Consider the following 19534-nt stretch of genomic DNA (forward strand, 5'->3'; position numbering starts at 1 on the left):
CTAAATGCATTGCATAATGTAAAAGCCCCTTTAGGATTAAGAGGATTTAAGGATCCGGACATTCCTTTATTTGTTCACCACACATTGTTTCTGCTCAGGAAGTGCGAGGTATATGGATCAGGCACTTTCCCTCCATTTATACTTTCTCTATGTAGTTCCACTCTCTTTAGCAGCTACCTAGAGCCTCTACTCAGGCTTACTCTCTGCTGAATGCCCTGCATCTGTGAAGGCTTGAAGGCAAAGAAAAACCAAATCTCTCTGAAAACACAGATCTCTTTAATAGTATTTTATCCCTAATATCTTTAAAAAATCCTTCTCAAATATTATATTAGTTTACTGTTAAAAGAGGGTAGCAGTTCAGAAAAAATTTTTTTTAAAGTATATCCTAGAACTCGACAATCAGCAGTTTTTCTAATTAGAAATTTGACTCCAAAAGTTCTTGTATTACACAAGGAGAAAGGCCAGTTCTTGGTTTTTTTTTTTTAAGTCTTTGGCAAATACAAAATAAAAAAGCACAAGATTTTCTTTCTCACCAGACAGAACACTCTAAAGCAAATATTTCATTCTCCAGACTAGTTTGATCCACAGAGGCAAGAACAGCCTCATACGAGGATGAGCTGCCATTGCCTTTGTGTGTCAACTCAGGGAAAGCACATCCTCCATCCACCACCATCCATGGTGTTGTGATGCTAAACCTGTTCCCAGCAGCCCAGCCTCAGTTTACAACAGGATGGGACCTGACAGGGCTAAAGAGATTGGTGTCTCTGGAGATTTCTTGCTAAGTCTGCTGCTCTACTCTTCAAAAATAACTTCTCTTTTCTCCCTTTAAAAGGATACAGCTGACCCTTGAACAAAATGGGTTTGAAGAGTGCGGGTTCACTTATATGTGGATTATTTTCACTAAATATAGACTACAGTACTACACAATCCCAGGTTGGTTGAATCCATGAAGGTGGAACTCTGGATACTGAGGGTCCACTGGAGAGTTACATGCAGGTTTTCAACTGCACAGAGGATGGGTGCTCCTAACCTCTGCTTTGTTCAGAGTATATGGTCATGTTAGAAAATAATAATATAAAAATGAAGAAAAGTTTAAAAATCATTTCTATTTTGCCACCAAGAAATAAACACTGATACTGCAAACATGCCAGCACATATCCTTCTATTTGTATTTTTAGTAGTCAAGTCCCTTAGAGTCTCAGGGAACAAAGATTGCAGAGTCTGGACCACCTGAGGCCTGGGATGCCTCACAGGGCCTGAGAGATTGTATTGGCCACAGGCAATCCTTTCTGCTCATGGTCTTCAAATTATTTTGCTTCTTTTTCACCTGAAAGACATTTGAAAAATTCTGTGCTCATGTGCACATTTTAAAATTGGCATCTAAATATTTCTATTTTTTAAGTTTAAATATTTTTAAAAGATATAATTTCTGCATAGTATAAATATTGACATTTAAAAATAGAACTCTTAAAGTGCTCCTTCAGATGTATCTAGGGGCCTTTAAGTGCTGTGATTTTATGCATACCATCACCTATTTTAAAAATAAGTAAACGACCTCCTTTTTAACATTCAGAATAGCTACATCTTTCCTTTTCTCCTTGAGCTTGTATTTCCAGTCCAATTTCCTCCACAAATATGATTCCTGATGTAATAGCTTTTCATTGTGTAAAGTCCTTTATAGATCACCCAATTACATATATATTATATATATGATATATATTATATAACACATATTAGCAGTATATTTGATCAAAACTACATAAGTTGAACAAAATTTTTCAAAATAACAAATATGTACACATTTTGAAAGTAAATTTTAAATATATGACACAGTTCTTATTGGAAATGAATTTTTAATGGGATTAATCGTGTCCATACTTTTGTTATGTATTTAGTGAAAGAAAAAGTTATAGCCTGCTAAAATAACTTGATTTGTCAGCTATCATTTTAATTTTTGTTAATAGGATATATCAATTAATAAAATTAAATATAAATTATTTTATGTAATAAAATTAAAAGAGCTGACTATAGTTGGAATAACTATTTCTTGATGTGATTTGATAACTGCCTTACTGAATTACCCACACTGAATCTGAAAGAAATCACATAAAAGTTTTATCCATGTGTTTTAGCCAATATCCTATGAAAATTTTGAGTCCTGGAAACCATTCCAAATCACATTAAAAGGAATCATTCTCCTAACATTTTCTGCCTTGCCCATTTGAGATGTCTTTCCTTTAAGCTAACAATACATCCAAAAAATGAGTATTAATAATTTAAAAGAATCACTTACATTTAAATACATGAAGAAGTGATTTTTGTATTCAGTATTCCCTACTGATACCTTCTTTGCCATCCTCTCATTCAAGAAGGATGCATTCTTTGACAGTTATTGAAGAATGAAGAGGCAAAGTACATTAAGCAAAAATGATCATTGTTCCTATCACTACACTGCACCGTACATCTAAATTTAGAACATCCCAACATGAACCAGCATGTTGTATTTCTATCATTAAACTTCATCTTCAACAGGAATGTGTATTAGGGCAGGAAAATACAGAAAGCCCCTCAGGTCTATGGTACCTGGGTTAATTATTAAAGGGGAATTCTCCGTTGTTTGCTACATCGGTGAGTGAGAGTGGGGAATTATTTTGTAAAGGGGTGAAAGATCTATTTTCAAGGAAATCAGTTTTAGGAAAGTTGAAGATCTGGAAATTTATTCCCTTAAAACTATCAGTGTTCTCTGGCCCCTTGGAAAGTCTTCGCATATCTCTGTTTGGGGCTTCCCTTGTGGCGCAGTGGTTGAGAGTCTGCACGCAGATGCAGGGGACACGGGTTCGTGCCCTGGTCCGGGAAGATCCCACATGCCGCGGAGTGGCTGGGCCCGTGAGCCATGGCCGCTGAGCCTGTGCGTCCGGAGCCTGTGCTCCGCAACAGGAGAGGTCACAACAGTGAGAGGCCCGGGTACCGCAAAAAAACAAAACAAAACAAAACAAAACATATCTCTGTTCGAAGGCAAATAATCTTTTTTTTTTTTTTTTTTTTTTTTTGTGGTATGTGGGCCTCTCACTGTTGTGGCCTCTCCCACTGCGGAGCACAGGCTCCGGACACGCAGGCTCAGCGGCCATGGCTCACGGGCCCAGCCGCTCCGTGGCATGTGGGATCTTCCCAGACCGGGGCACGAACCCATGTTCGCTGCATCGGCAGGCGGTCTCTTAACCACTGCGCCATCAGGGAAGCCCCAACTTATCTATTTTATGAGAGTTAGAGAATGAGAACTTTCACAAAGATTTTGTAAACTTCAATATATAGCTTCTCTAAGCTCCTCCTAAATTCTCCTTTTCCATAATTAACCCATAGTCCTTTAACAAAAGAGGCCAGAGTAGTTGCTACTGAATTCCTCAGGCAATTGTAGTCTTGCACCTTGAATCTTCTAAACCGAACAAATTGCACTCATTACCCGTATCATCAGGTCTGGAGCTGGCTCCATGTGGGGGTGACAACCAAACCACAGCAGAGAAATCTAAAAATTAGGTGGAACCACAGGAATAAGAAGAAAACTGATAGGCCTGAGGGATTGCAGGTCTTCCAAGTGAATGGGGGAGAAACCAGATTTAAAAGTTTTCTCCCATTCAAGTTTAATTTTTATACTGAATTTTTAAAAAAATAAATTTATTTATTTATTTTTGGTTGTGTTGGGTCTTCGTTGCTGTGCACGGGCTTTCTCTAGTTGTGGCGAGCAGGGGCTACTCTGTTGTGGTGTGCGGGCTTCTCATTGCGGTTGCTTCTCTTGTAGAGCACAGGCTCTAGGTGTGCGGGTTTCAGTAGTTATGGCTCGTGGGTTCAGTAGTTGTGGCTCACGGGCTCTAGAGCACAGGCTCAGTGGTTGTGGTGCACGGACTTAGTTGCTCCACGGCATGTGGGATCTTCCCGAGCCAGGGCTTGAACCCGTGTCCCCTGCGTTGGCAGGCGGATTCTTAACCACTGCGCCACCAGGGAAGCCCTATACTGAATTTTTATAAATAAATTTTTGCTTTGGTAGCAAGAGACCTCAGCCACCTTAAACTTAAAACTTGGGCTAAGCCTAATTTTGGCAACAAACGCCAAATCGATTAAAAAAACACACACAGAATTTTGACTGTTTTTGATCCTGGTGAAGGAGAGCATAACTCCTGGATTTTCTCCTTGACTCAAGACTAAGAATTATCATAAAGACAAGGATATCAGTATCAGGGATGCTTTTTCAGCAAATTCATTCTCCCAAATTCAGAACTTCCTTTTAGTATATCAATATGTACCTATGACTTATGTCTCTAAACCCTTTTTTGAATATATTTATATTTTAGGTTGTTTGTGGTAATAAACAAGGTTTCCTTTAATTACCCTAAAATTACCCCCTCTATACATCAGAGTTTGTCCCCTTCCCTGTCATTCTAGATAAGCAGCTTTTCTGAAGGTTTTCCAGATCCTTCATGTCTTCCTAGGGGGTGTGTATCTAAACAGGCACATTGCCCTCCAGATGCCTCTGCCACTGACTTTGAGGAAAGGGAAGACATTCTGCTGTGTCCATTTTTAAACTGTTGCTATGTTCTGGCATTCAAAATGTTCAAAAATTCCTGGCATTATTTGAAAAAGAAATACCCTCTAAGAAACTGACTGAGTTGAAAAGCAGCTTTTGTTAGCAGAAAGGCAGTGTGACTGTTATCAGACCTTAGCAGGGTGACAAAGGTGTCACTTGCATGCTAAATAGCCTACAGAAGCACAGGGCAGGGATCCAGACCAAAGGGGAAGGAGGAAATGGACCATTGTTGAGCTTCATGAATTATTCTAAGTGATTTACACTCTAACTTTATGATATAGCATCATTTAAATTCTCCATAATTAGGAGAATTTATCAAAAGGCCAGAAAATAAAGTAGGCTTTCAAGATCATAGTTGTTAAGTAGCAGAGCAAAAATTCAAACACAGGTATGTTTTATACCCAGTCATGCTCCTTTCTTTATATGACACAACAAAAGTTTTGGTTACCTGCTGTGTGCCACCCACTGAGCTGGAAACTCAAAGGTGAGTAAGATACAGTCTTTGTTCTGAAGGATATTTGAGTCTATTCAAGAGAGACAGATACATGAACAAATGCAGTTAAGTGTATGAGTCTGTTTGTTCTTACCTTTGAATTTCCAATCAGTTTAAATAGATGGGCAGAAAAAATCCATTCTGGCAAAATTTTAGATCTAAGTAAGTCAAGTCAACAGTTAGGGATGGAAGTTACATGCAACCGTGTGTACCCTGAGAGACCTCAGCCCCTGAAGCACCTGTTTACCTTCACTGCTGCTCTTCAATCTTCCTAGCTTCAATGGGACCTGAGAATTTCTATGCCAAGGAAAGGATAAAACCTGGTTATCAAACACTCTGTTAAGTTAAATAAGTATCCACTGCTGTGGCAACAATCAACATAAAAGTCAGTAACGTCTGACAAACCTAGGAAAATGTCTGTCTTCAATTCTTGTTTGAAAATGTATCTCATCTCTTTTTACCTTTTCTTTAGAGTAGTGTCTGATTACCTTTTATGTTCCTCACAACCCCACATATTAGGTGCTGTAAAAATGCTTGTTAATCATCCTCACATCAGCGGTGACAGGGCTCAATGATCAATGTGCCATTGAGTGACAATTATTCTGAAGAGCCTTAGAGTTACTTATGGTCCCAAGAAGCAGGACTGATAACTCGATCACTAGATAGATAATGATACTATGTACTTTCTTTACTCTTTAGGAACATAATTTCATTTTACCTAACTCCCATCTTAGTAAGACTGCTGTATCTATCACAGCACTAGTTGCTGATTGCTTGCTCAACATTTGTAGAATATTTGTTGAAAGAATGAATGAATGAATAATCATTTTATTTTCAGTACATTCAAGTGATACCCAATGTTGATGAAAATAATCCATAAACAATCTACAATAGGAATGGAAAAGAGTTTTATTTGAGGACTATAGTCTGGAAGACAGCCTCTCAGATAACTCTGAGGAACTGATCTGAAATAGCATGGTTTTCAGCACAGTTTTATATCTTGTCAGAACAAAGAACATTAAACAAATCAGGGATATGTTCCTTCAAGGTTTGAAAAAAAAAAACAGATTAGCATGTACACAGCAAGTCAGTATGACCTTGGCACCTGGAAAGGAAGTCTTATCATCGAAGGAGAACCAGCATTGGCTTCCCAGGAAGAGAGACATTTAATCGTTACTTTTAACATGGATATTCTTTACTTCTGGTCAATGTGCCCTTTACTTAACAATTAAAGCAGGTGTACAATGTATGTTTGACAGGGCACAAACAGGCTATTTTAGTTAGCATAAAATTCAAGTTAACTCATGCATAAGCTAGAATGACTTACCTATACCTCAGTATGTGGAAATATCTTTTATCCCCAGGAATCCCATAATGGCTTTATTATTTTTTAGCACAATTTTGTGCCAAGGTACTGAGACTACTGGATATTGTTTATGAAATGATGAAAACAACAACAATAATAATTGCCATTGATTCACCCCAACTCTGGGCCTGGAAGTGGCATTTGTTATCTCATATAATCTTCACAGGAACCCTAAGAAGTAGGTACTTACATTACCTCTGTTTTACACATGAGAATTTTGAGGCTTTAAGGGATTAAGTAATTTGCCCAAAGTCATGCAGCTAGTAAGTGTTTGCACCTAATTTCAAATCCAGGCCTGCCCTTCTCCAAAGCCCATAGGGTTGATTAGTGAGAATTAAGGCATGCATTTCCCCCCACCATCTTAATTTCTATAAAGCAAATGTTATTCTATGTATCGATCCAGACATTAAAATTACACACCATAAAATATCTTCTACTATGTAAAATCCAACTAAGATGACCCTTTGACAGGATATTTTTAACAGGGTATTTTATGTCTATTAATCTCTAAACTCTGTTCTATTAACCCACTATCAGACATCTCTTTAAAACTCAAAGGTTAATAGGCAAGCACCCACTTCTAGTTTATTAATGTATGCTGTGGGTATGTGAGCCAAAGGCAGAATTAAATCAACCGCCAGCTTCACTTTTTCAAAAAACCAAAATCACAGTGCTGAGTCTGGCTAATGAACTGCCAACATCTCATTTTAAGTGAGTTTATATTTCAATCTGAGAAAACTTAAAATATGAAAATATTTGTAAATGGATTCCCAAGGTGAAAAAAAGCATGCATTTCTAAAAGCAGTCTTCTTCTTTATTTTATTTTTTAATTGTTGGGTTTTGTTTTGTTTTGTTTTGTTTTTGCTTGGAATATGTCTTGAGAATTAGCAGTGAATTGGAAACAATTTTTTAAGTCAAGATATGAAACAGCACAGAGCTCCTGTACTTTACTTTTTCAGTCCATGTAGTTTCTACGAAAAATGTTACTCTACACTTGAAGGGTCATACCCTCCTTTGAAATATCTAATTTCACCTGAGCTTTTTTGGAATTCTAGAGAGTACTGGTTTTGAGTCTTACATTTTTATCTCCCAAAGGACTAAAGATAAATCTAGAATTGAGCGCTACAAACAGGAAAGGCTAGATTCATTAAATTTTGTCATAACTCCATAGGTACTTACAAATGTCAAGAAATGGCCTGTTTTCAGATCTTGCCTTTGATGATATAAATAAAATAATTATGTTTTATCAAATGCTTGCTATGTGCTTTGCAATGTGTGATTTCCTTAACAATTACTCTCACTAAGCTTTAGTTTTCTCATGTGTAAAATGAAAATAATAATAACACCTACCTCATAGAGTGATTTGAAGCTACCTAAGATCACATGGCTGAAAAACAGAAGAGCTGGGATTTGACTACAGGTATATCTAACCTTAAAAGCCCAAGCTCCTAACCACTATAATATGGAATAGTGGGCATGGACAACGTATATATTGATACTTCCACACCTCAAAGTTCTTCCCCATGACCTTAATTGACTATTTCATGACAGGGCTAGAGCTGTTTCCTTGTGACCTTATTTATACTATCTGAAAAGATACCTGTTTAGAAGTAGTTTGAGCCATTCTCAGTTAAGACAGAATTTGTTTTATTAATTTGCTTTTATAGAATCTGTTTGAACCTACAGTTAGCAAAGTGAAACTTGGCATGATTTACGGGGAGGAGCCCAAGAAGGTGCTTTGCAAATACCCAGGTTGAAGCTGTTTTCCATTTAGCCACCCCGCAAATATTACCTAATGATTCACATCCAGAGCCTCTTATATTTCTCTAACATCTTTCTCTCTTGATCCCTGCAAGGAATCTTTTTTTTTTTTTTAACATCTTTATTGGAGTATAATTGCTTTACAATGTTGTGTTAGTTTCTGCTGTACAACAAAGTAAATAAGCTATATGTATACATATATCCCCATATCCTCTCCTGCTGGAGCCTCCCTACCACCCTCCCTATCCCATCACTCTAGGTCGTCACAAAACACTGAGCTGATCTCCCTGTGCTAAGCAACAGCTTCCCCCTAACCATCCATTTTATATTTGGTAGTGTATATATGTCAATATTACTCTCTCACTTCATCCCAGCTTCCCCTTCCCACTGACCGTGTTCTCAAGTCTGTTCTCTATGCCTGTGTCTTTATTCCTGCCCTGCCACTAGTTTCATCAGTACCATTTTTTTAGATTCCATATATATGCATTAACATACGGTATTTGTTTTTCTTTTTCTGACTTACTTCACTCTGTATGACAGACTCTAGGTCCATCCACCTCATTACAAAAAACTCAATTTCGTTTCTTTTTATGGCTGAGTAATATTCCATTGTATATATGTGCCACATCTTCTTTATCCATTCATCTGTTGATAGACATTTAGGTTGCTTCCATGTCCTGGCTATTGTAAATAGTGCTGCAATGAATATTGTGGTACATGACACTTTTTGAATTATGGTTTTCTCAGGGTATATGCCCAGTAGTGGGATTGCTGGGTCATATGGTAGTTCTATTTTTAGTTTCTTAAGGAAACTCCATACTGTTCGCATAGTGACTGTATCAATTTACATTCCCACCAACAGTGCAGGAGGGTTCCCTTTTCTCCACACCCTCTCCAGCATTTATTGTTTCTAGATTTTTTGATGACAGCCATTCTGACTGGTGTGAGGTGATACCTCATTGTAGTTTTGATTTGCATTTCTCTAATGATTAGTGATGTTGAGCACGTGTTTGTTGACCATCTGTTTGTCTTCTTTGGAGAAATGTCTATTTAGATTTTCTGCCCATTTTTGGATTGGGTTGTGTGTTTTTTGATATTGAACTGCATGTGCTGCTTGTATATTTTGAAGATTAATCCTTTGTCAATTGCTTCATTTGCAAGTATTTTCTCCCATTCTGAGGGTTGTCTTTTGGTCTTGTTTATGGTTTCCTTTGCAGTGCAAAAGCTTTGAAGTTTCATTAGGTCCCATTTGTTTATCTTTGTTTTTATTTCCATTTCTCTAGGAGGTGGGTCAAAAAGGATCTTCCTGTGATTTATGTCATAGAGTGTTCTGCCTATGTTTTCCTCTAAGAGTTTGATAGTTTCTGGCCTTACATTTAGGTCTTTAATCCATTTTGAGCTTATTTTTGTGTATGGCGTTAGGGATGATCTAATCTCATACTTTTACATGTCCCTGTCCAGTTTTCCCAGCACCACTTATTGAAGAGGCTGTCCTTTCTCCACTGTACATTCCTGCCTACTTTATCAAAGATAAGTTGACCATATGTGTGTGGGTTTATCTCTGGGCTTTCTATCCTGTTCCATTGATCTATCTTTCTGTTTTTGTGCCAGTACCACACTGTCTTGATTACTGAAGCTTTGTAGTATAGTGTGAAGTCAGGGAGCCTGATTCCTCCAGCTCCGTTTTTTGTTCTCAAGATTGCTTTGGGTATTCGGGGTCCTTTGTTTTTCCAAACAAATTTTGAAATTTTTTGTTCTAGTTCTGTGAAAAATGCCAGTGGTAGTTTGATAGGGATTGCATTGAATCTGTAGATTGCTTTGGGTAGTAGAGTCATTCTCACAATATTGATTCTTCCAATCCAGGATCATGGTATATCTCTCCATCTATTTGTATCATCTTTAATTTCTTTCATCAGTGTCTTATAATTTTCTGCATACAGGTCTTTTGTCTCCTTAGGTAGGTTTATTCCTAGATATTTTATTCTTTTTGTTGCAATGGTAAATGGAAGTGTTTTCTTGATTTCATTTTCAGATTTTTCATCATTAGTGTACAGGAATGCCAGAGATTTCTGTGCATTAATTTTGTATCCCGCTACTTTACCAAATTCATTGATTAGCTCTAGTAGTTTTCTGGTAGCATCTTTAGGATTCTCTATGTATAGTATCATGTCATCTGCAAACAGTGACAGCTTTACTTCTTCTTTTCCAATTTGGATTCCTTTTATTTCCTTTTCTTCCCTGATTGCTGTGGCTAAAACTTCCAAAACTAAGTTGAATAAGAGTGGTGAGAGTGGGCAGCCTTGTCTTGTTCCTGATCTTAGTGGAAATGGTTTCAGTTTTTCACCATTGAGGACGATGTTGGCTGTGGGTTTGTCATATATGGCCTTTATTATGTTGAGGAAAGTTCCCTCTATGCCTACTTTCTGCAGGGTTTTTATCATAAATCAGTGTTGAGTTTTGTCAAAAGCTTTCTCTGCATCTATTGAGATGATCATATGGTTTTTCTTCTTCAGTTTTTTAATATGGTGTATCACGTTGATTCATTTGCGTATATTGAAGAATCCTTGCATTCCTGGAATAAACCCCACTTGATCATGGTGTATGATCCTTTTAATGTGCTGTTGGATTCTGTTTGCTAGTATTTTGTTGAGGATTTTTGCATCTATGTTCATCAGTGATATTGGCCTGTAGTTTTCTTTCTTTGTGACATCCTTGCCTGGTTTTGGTATCAAGGTGATGGTGGCCTCGTAGAATGAGTTTGGGAGTGTTCCTTCCTCTGATATTGTTTGGAAGAGTTTGAGAAGGATGGGTGTTAGCTCTTCTCTAAATGTTTGATAGAATTCGCCTGTGAAGCCATGTGGTCCTGGGCTTTTGTTTGATGGAAGATTTTTAATCACAGTTTCAATTTCAGTGCTTGTGATTGGTCTATTCATATTTTCTCTTTCTTCGTGATTCAGTCTTGGCAGGTTGTGCATTTCTAAGAATTTGTCCATTTCTTCCAGGTTGTCCATTTTATTGACATAGCATTTCTTGTAGTAATCTCTCATGATCTTTTGTATTTCTGCAGTGTCAGTTGTTACTTCTCCTTTTTCATTTCTAATTCTATTGATTTGAGCCTTCTCCCTTTTTTTCTTGATGAGTCTGGCTAATGGTTTATCAATTTTGTTTATCTTCTCAAAGAACCAGCTTTCAGTTTGGTTGATCTTTGCTATCGTTTCCTTCATTTCTTTTTCATTTATTTCTGATCTGATCTTTATGATTTCTTTCCTTCTGCTAACTTTGGGGGTTTTTTGTTCTTCTTTCTCTAATTGCTTTAGGTGCAGGCTCAGGTTGTTTACTCGAGATGTTTCCTGTTTCTTAAGGTGGGATTGTATTGCTATTAACTTCCCCCTTAGAACTGCTTTTGCTGCATCCCATAGGTTTTGGGGCGTCGTGTCTCCATTGTCATTTGTTTCTAGGTATTTTTTGATTTCCTCTTTGATTTCTTCAGTGATCACTTCGTTATAGAGTAGTATATTGTTTAGCCTCCATGTGTTTGTATTTTTTACAGATCTTTTCCTGTAATTGATGTCTAGTCTCATAGGATTGTGGTCGGAAAAGATACTTGATACAATTTCAATTTTCTTAAATTTACCAAGGCTTCATTTGTGACCCAAGGTATGATCTACCCTGGAAAATGTTTCATGAGCACTTGAGAAAAATGTGTATTCTGTTGTTTTTGGATGGAATGTTCTATAAATATCAATTAAGTCCATCTTGTTTAATGTATCATTTAAAGCTTATGTTTCCTTATTTATTTTCATTTTGAATGATCTGTCCATTGGTGAATGTGGGGTGTTAAAGTCCCCTACTATAAGTGTGTTACTCTCGATTTCCCCTTTTATGGCTGTTAGTATTTGCCTTATGTATTGCGGTGCTCCTATGTTGGGTGCATAAATATTTACAATTGTCATATCTTCTTCTTTGATCGATCCCTTTATCATTATGTAGTGTTCTTCTTTGTCTCTTCTAATAGTTTTATTTTAAAGTCTATTTTGTCTGATATAAGAATTGCTAGTCCAGCTTTCTTTTGATTTCCATTTGCATGGAATATCTTTTTCCATCCCCTTACTTTCAATCTGTATGTGTCTCTAGGTCTGAAGTGGGTCTCTTGTAGACAGCATATATATGGGTCTTTTTTTTGTATCCATTCAGCCAATCTGTGTCTTTTGGTGGGAGCATTTATTCCATTTACATTTAAGGTAATTATCGATATGTATGTTCCTATTCCCATTTCCTTAATTGTTTTGGGTTCGTTATTGTAGGTATTTTCCTTCTGTTGTGTTTCTTGCCTAGAGAAGTTCCTTTAGCATTTGTTGTAAAGCTGGTTTGGTGGTGCTGAAGTCTCTCAGCTTTTGTTTGTCTGTAAAGGTTTTAATTTCTCCATCAAATCTGAATGAGATCCTTGCTGGGTAGAATAATCTTGGTTGCAGGTTTTTCTCCTTCATCACTTTTATTATGTCCTGCCACTCCCTTCTGGCTTGTAGAGTTTCTGCTGAGAGATCAGCTGTTAACCTGATGGGGATTCCCTTGTGTGTTATTTGTTGTTTTTCCCTTGCTGCTTTTAATATGATTTCTTTGTGTTTAACTTTTGACAGTTTGATTAATATGTGTCTTGGCGTATTTCTCCTTGGATTTATTCTGTATGGGACTCCCTGTGCCTCCTGGACTTGATTAACTATTTCCTTTCCTATATTAGGGAAGTTTTCAACTATAATCTCTTCAAATATTTTCTCAGTCCCTTTCTTTTTCTCTTCTTCTTCTGGAACCCCTATAATTCGAATGTTGGTGCGTTTAATGTTGTCCCAGAGGTCTCTGAGACTGTCCTCTGTTCTTTTCATTCTTTTTTCTTTATTTTGCTCTGCAGCAGTTATTTCCACTATTTTATCTTCCACCTCACTTATCCGTTCTTCTGCCTCAGTTATTCTGCTATTGATCCCATCTAGAGTATTTTTTATTTCATTTATTGTGTTTTTAATCGATGCTTGATTCATCTTTAGTTCTTCTATGTCCTTGTTAACTGTTTCTTGCATTTTGTCTATTTTATTTCCAAGATTATGGATCTTGGAAATAGAATCTTGGATCATCTTTACTATCATTATTCTGAATTCTTTTTCAGGTAGACTGCCTATTACCTCTTCATTTGTTAGGTCTGGTAGGTTTTTATCTTGCTCCTTCACCTGCTGTGTGTTTTTCTGTCTTCTCATTTTGCTTGTCTTACTGTGTTTGGGGTCTCCTTTTTGCAGGCTGCAGATTCGTAGTTCCCGTTGTTTTTGGTGTCTGTCCTCAGAGGCTTAGGTTGTCTCAGTAGGTTGTGTAGGCTTCCTGGTGGGGTGACTAGTGCCTGTGTTCTGGTGATTGAGGCTCGATCTTGTCTTTCTGTTGGGCAGGTTCACGTCTGGTGGTGTGTTTTGGGGTGCCTGTGGCCTTATTATATTTTTAGGCAGCCTCTCTGCTAATGGGTGGGGTTGTGTTCCTGTCTTGCTAGTTGCTTGGCCTAGGGTGACCAGCACTGTAGCTTGCTGGTCGTTGACTGAAGCTGGGTGCTGGTGTTGAGATGCAAGTCTCTGGGAGATTTTCGCCACTTGATATTATGTGGAGTTGGGAGGTCTCTTGTGGACCCGTGTCCTGAAGTTGGCTCTCCCACTTCAGAGGCACAGCACTGACTCCTGGCTGCAGCACCAAGAGCCTTTCATCTACCCAGCTCAGAATAAAAGGGAGAAAAAGTAGAAAGAATGAATTAGTAGAAGAAAGATAGAGTCAAATAAAGGAAGAAGGAAAGAAAGTAAGGAAGGAAGGAAGAAAGAAAGAAAGGAGTGAGGGAGGAAGGAAGGATGGAAAGAAAGAAAGAAAGAAACGAAGGAGGGAGGGAGGGAGGAAAGAAAGAAAGAAAGAAAGAAAGAAAGAAAGAAAGAAAGACAGGAGGGAGGGAGGGAGGAAGGAAAGAAAGAAAGAAAGAAAGAAAAGGGCGGAGGGAGGGAGGGAGGAATGGAAGGTAGGAAAAAGAGAAAGAGAGAAGATAAAGTAAAATAGAATAAAGTATAAAATATAGTAGCGTTATTAAAAATAAAAAAGTAATTAAAAAAAACGGACAGATAGAACCCTGGGACCTATGGTGGTAGCAAATCTATACAGAGAAAATCTCACACAGAAGCATACACATACACATTCACAAAAAGAGAACAGGTGGGAAAAATCGAAAATCTTGCTCTCAAAGTCCACCTCCTCAATTTGTGATAATTCGTTGTAAAAAGAGGAAAAGGGGAAAAAGTCTGAAATCTTGCTCTCAAAGTCCACCTCCTTAATTTGGGATAATTTGTTGTAAAAACAGGAAAAAATCTTAAATCTTGTCCTCAAAGTCCACCTCCTCAATTTGGGATGATTCGCCGTCCATCCATGCACTCCACAGACGTACGGCACATCAAGCGGACCGTGGAGCTTTAATCCACTGCCTCCGAGGCTGCACAGAGAGATTTCCCTGTCTCTTCTCTGCTCTCACAGCTCCCAGGTCTCAGCCTTGGACTTGGCCCTGCCTCTGCGCGTAGGTCGCCAGAGGGTGTCTGTTCTTCGCTCAGAAAGGACGGGTTTAAAGGAGCCGCTGATTCCGATATGTATGTTTCTGTTAACATTTTCTTAATTGTTTTGGGTTTGTCTTTATAGGTCTTTTTCTTGTCTTTTGTTTCCTTCCTAGAGAAGTTCTTTTAGCATTTGTTGTAAAGCTGGTTTGGTGGTGCTGAATTCTCTTAACTTTTGCTTGTCTGTGAAGCTTTTGATTTCTCCATCAAATCTGAATGAGATCCTTGCTGGGTAGAGTAATCTTTGTTGTAGTTTTTTTCCTTTCATCACTTTAAATATATCTTGCCACTCCCTTCTGGCTTGCAGAGTTTCTGCTGAAAGATCAGCTGTTAACCTTTTGGGGATTTCCTTGTATGTTATTTCTTGCTTTTCCCTTGCTGCTTCTAATACTTTTTCTTTGTTTTTAATTTTTGTTAGTTTGATTAATATGAGCCTTGGCATGTTTCTCCTTGGGTTTATCCTGTATGGGACTCTCTGCACTTCCTGAACTTGATTGACTATTTCCTTTCCCATGTTAGGTAAGTTTTCAACTATAATCTCTTCAAATATTTTCTCAGACCCTTTCTTTTTCTCTTTTTCTGGGATGCCTATAATTAGAATGTTGGTTCACTTAATGTTGTCCCAGAGGTCTCTGAGACTGTCCTCCTTTCTTTTCATTCCTTTTTCTTTATTCTGCTCTGCAGCAGTTTTTTCCACCATTCTATCTTCCAGCTCATTTATCCATTCTCCTGCCTCAGTTATGCTATTGATTCCTTCTAGTGTGTTTTTAATTTTAGCTATTGTGCTGTTCATTACTGTTTGTTTGCTCTTTAGTTCTTCTAGGTCCTTGTTAAACATTTCTTGTATTTTCTCTATTCTATTTCCAAGATCATCTTTACTATTATTACTCTAAGTTCTTTTTCAGGTAGTTTGCCTATTTCTTCTTCATTTATTTGATCTTGTGGGTTTTTATGTTGCTCCTTTGCCTGCAAGATATTTCTCTGTCTTCTCATTTTGTCTGATTTACAGTATTTGAGGTCTCCTTTCCCTAGGCTGCAGGTTCATAGTTCCTCTTCCTGCTGTTCTCTGCCTGCAGTGGAGAGGTTGTTCCAGTGGCTTGTGTAGGCTTCCTGATGGGAGGGACTGGTACCTGTGTCCTGGTGGGTGGAGCTGAGTCTTTTCCCTCTGCTGAGCAGGACTATGTCAGGTGGTGTGTTTTGGGGTGTCTGTGAGCTTAGTATAACTTTAGGTAGTTTGTGTGCTGATGGGTGGGTTTGTGTTCCTCTCTTGTTTGTGATTTTGTGTGAAGCGTACAGCACTGGGAACTGCTGGCATTTGGGTGGAACAGGCCTTGGATTCAGATAGAGGCCTCCGTGAGAGCTCTTGGCAATTAATCTTCCCTGGGGCCAGGAATTCTCTAGTGGTCCAGCTTCCTGGACTCAGTGCTCCCACCCCAAAGCCTCAGACCCAACTTCCAGTCAAGGAAACAAGACCCCGCAAGTCACTCATTCCCACAATAAAGGGGATTAAAAAAAAAAGGCTAAAGAAACCCCAGACAAATGGTAAAAAGTAAAATCAAAGAAAAACAGAAGCAAGGAAACACACACACATACAAAAGAAATAAAAATAGAACCAAATAAAACAAAAAGCAAAGAACAACCAGACAAATAGAGGAACTCAAAGGCAAAATCAAACAATTAAGATCAAAACTAACAAAAACACAAAACCAAAGCATTGTGACAACTGAAGAATAAAGTAAGGAAACAGAACCAATAAAAAGGATTAAAAAATAATAATAAAATAAAATAAAATGGGATAAAACACAGGACAACAGAAAAGCAAAGTAGAAATGGAAACATTTTTTAAACAATATATTAAGGAAAAAGAAGAAGAATAAAAATAAGGGAAAAGAACACAGAACAACAGAAAAGCAAAGTAAAAATAGAAATATATATTTAAAAACGTTATAAAACATGAAGATCCCAAAAGACTAAATTAAAAAAAACTAAAACAATAACAATGACAAACAAAAAAAGAAAGAAAAAGAAACAAACAAAAAAGCCAGAACCAACAACAGAATGAATAAAAACATGATAAAATTCTTAGTAATAATTATGTTTCCCTGGGGTCTCTACTGTAAGTGTCCTTGCACATGCTGTGAGACACAGCCCACCTCTGCCTCCCCAAGAGGCCCTCCTCTGCCTCTGGGCTGGTCTCTGGACCTGCTGTGGGCCCTGTGGGAACCACTCAGACACTGATTGGGCCCAATTCCTCTGTGTGCTGGCCCCCAAAGTCCACAGATGCCAGAGCTAGACTGTTTTCATTTGTGGGAACACTCATTGTCTACTCAGATATTCCATAGACACAGGGTCTACCTAGCTGATCACAGGGATTTAATCTTCAGCTTGAACAGCTGATGGAAAGATTTTTGATCTTCTTCCTTAGTCGCCCTGTTCCTGAGGTTCAGCTTTGGTTTTATCCCCACCTCTCCCTGTGGTCCACCCACAGGAGTCTGGTCCTGAGGCTGCCTTGGAGCTCTTGGGTCTGCCCCTGTGAGGACGGGGCACAGAGGTGGTATGTCTGCTTGGATCACAGGACCCCTGGTGGCACCAAATGCATAGGGAAGCTGGCGGCCATGGGCACCAGAGATATGCCCCAAGTGAGGGCCTTTTCTGGTGCTCAGCGTAAGGTGTGAGAGAGCCAGCCCCGAGAAGGCTTCCTTTATTGGTGCCGGTGTGTGGGGAGAGAGAGGTTATAGTAGCGGCTCCTCCCCCTCTGTGTGACTCAGCAGTAGCGCCCTGCTTCCATGGCAGTCCAGTCTTCCTCCATAGGCATTACCTGCTGTGGATTTCCTCCCTCCCGTCCCATCAGTGTCTCCCCACAGCCAACAGCAGTTCTTGCTCCGGGTCTGTTCTCCAATCTCCACAGTCCAGCTCCCAGTCCCCTTGCACACCTGTGGACACACGTCCCAGTCTGGGGCACATAGGGCTGTGGTACAGACCACCTGTATATTTCTCGCTCTGTCCCGTCTGACATAGATTGGCCGCTTCACCCTCTTCTGACAGCCTCAAATACTTCCTTTCTGTCCCAATCGATTTCCCTGTCAGAGGGGGGTTTTCCTTGAATTCGGGAATCTCTCCTCTGCTTCAGCTCCCCTGCCCCGAAGTGCAGGTCCCATCCCGCTTCCTCTCCTCCTCCTTCTCCCTCCTTTTTTTCATCCTACCCAGTTATTCAGGGATCTTTATAGTCCCTTCTGGCGTTGAAGGTCTTCTTCTAGTGTTCAGCTGGTAGTCTGTGAGAATTGTTGCATCTGTAGATTTATTCCTGATGCATCGTGGGGAGAGATGAACTCCACATCCTCCTACTCCTCTGCTATCTTAACTCCCCCTGCAAGGAATCTTTTTATCCTCCAACACAATGGTGGCTTCAAGATGGAGGAGACAACTAATTCTGAACCTGCAAAGCTGGCTTTAAGAGTAAACTCTGTCATGGAGGCAGTGACCTCAAGGGACCTTAGTTTTTTGATGTGCAAAATGGGACTAGTATTTCCCTGGCTTGCCTCCCAGTTCTTCATAGATCAAAATAGAGAAGCACTCTACAAAAAGACAAAGTGGCATAATTCTTACAGGCAAAGGGTTTAGAGCAAAACAGGGTTACATTTAAAGCCTCATTTTGAAACTTAGTGGCTGCATGATCTTGGACATATTATTTAACCTAAGTGATCAAGGCGATTGTGAAGATTAAATGATGATATGATCCACTTGGAATGCAACAAGTTCTAGCTAATAGGTTTTCTTTATTAACATTGGGTTATAAATGGCCTTATTTCAATGTAAGAGAATAAAGAGGAAGGAAATATCAGAAAGACCAGAATGAAGATATGAAGGCATGGTGTCTGTAAGTTCAAAATGAATTTTTGGTGTTTAAATATGATCTGTACTCTCTAAATCCTCCCAAAATACCATTAGTTCATCAGCAGTAAATTACAGTGAAAGCATTTTCATTAAATTTCCTTTTCTCCAAAGAGAAGAATCTCAATTTGCAGACTTTATATTGGATCTCATCTTTTGACTCTTTGTTTGGTACATAAAGTTCCTTGGTAACAATTTAATAAGTAGATAAGTGATATATGTTTGCTTTTGTCTAGCAAATATATATTATGTACCTAACTGATGAAGTTATGAACATAAGAGATATATGTATGCAAAATAGTATGAGCATGCTGTGGGAAACGTTGCTTACTTTATATTTCTCCTGAATCAGCAAATGAGTTTGGTGCACAGTGCAGTACTTTTTGATAACTTTCGTTATGTTTTAGACAAATTTCCTCTTTCAGGATATAAAGAAAATCTTTATTGTGCTAAGATATTTCAGAGAGAGATCGCTCAGCAGAACAGCAATTGAAAATGTTAAAAGAATAGTAAACCTAAAAATAGAGTTTTTTTCCTCTACAGACCGTCAAATAACTGATAAATTCTGCAGCATAACATAGTAAAATTTGCTACTTCTACATTATTGTTTTTTACTTTGCTTTGTCTTTCCTAGAATGACTACAAAAAACTGTCAATGCAGTGCAAAGATTTTGTTGTTGGACTCCTCGATCTGTGCAGAAATACCGAAGAAGTAGAGGCCATTCTGAACGGCGATGTTGAAATACACCCCAGTGGTGAAGATCACGGTCGTCCAAATCTCAGCCGTTTAAAACTTGCCATTAAATATGACGTAAAAAAAGTAAGGTCAG

The 19534-nt window shown here is 38.5% G+C and overlaps 1 protein-coding gene across 8 annotated transcripts in view; it reads left to right on the plus strand.

Moving 5' to 3' along the window:
- Nucleotides 1–19534, plus strand: part of TRPC6 (transient receptor potential cation channel subfamily C member 6) — a 114906-nt gene that overhangs the window by 64155 nt on the left and 31217 nt on the right. For all 8 annotated transcript variants that reach the window (XM_081238742.1, XM_081238745.1, XM_081238749.1 and 5 more), the window contains one exon: nucleotides 19339–19524. In XM_081238742.1, coding sequence (XP_081094868.1) covers nucleotides 19339–19524 — 186 coding nt within the window. The remainder of the gene's footprint in view (nucleotides 1–19338; nucleotides 19525–19534) is intronic.

The sequence above is a fragment of the Mesoplodon bidens genome, assembly GCF_964165515.1.
Source record: "Mesoplodon bidens genome assembly, chromosome: 7".
Classification (NCBI taxonomy): Eukaryota; Metazoa; Chordata; class Mammalia; order Artiodactyla; family Ziphiidae; genus Mesoplodon; species Mesoplodon bidens.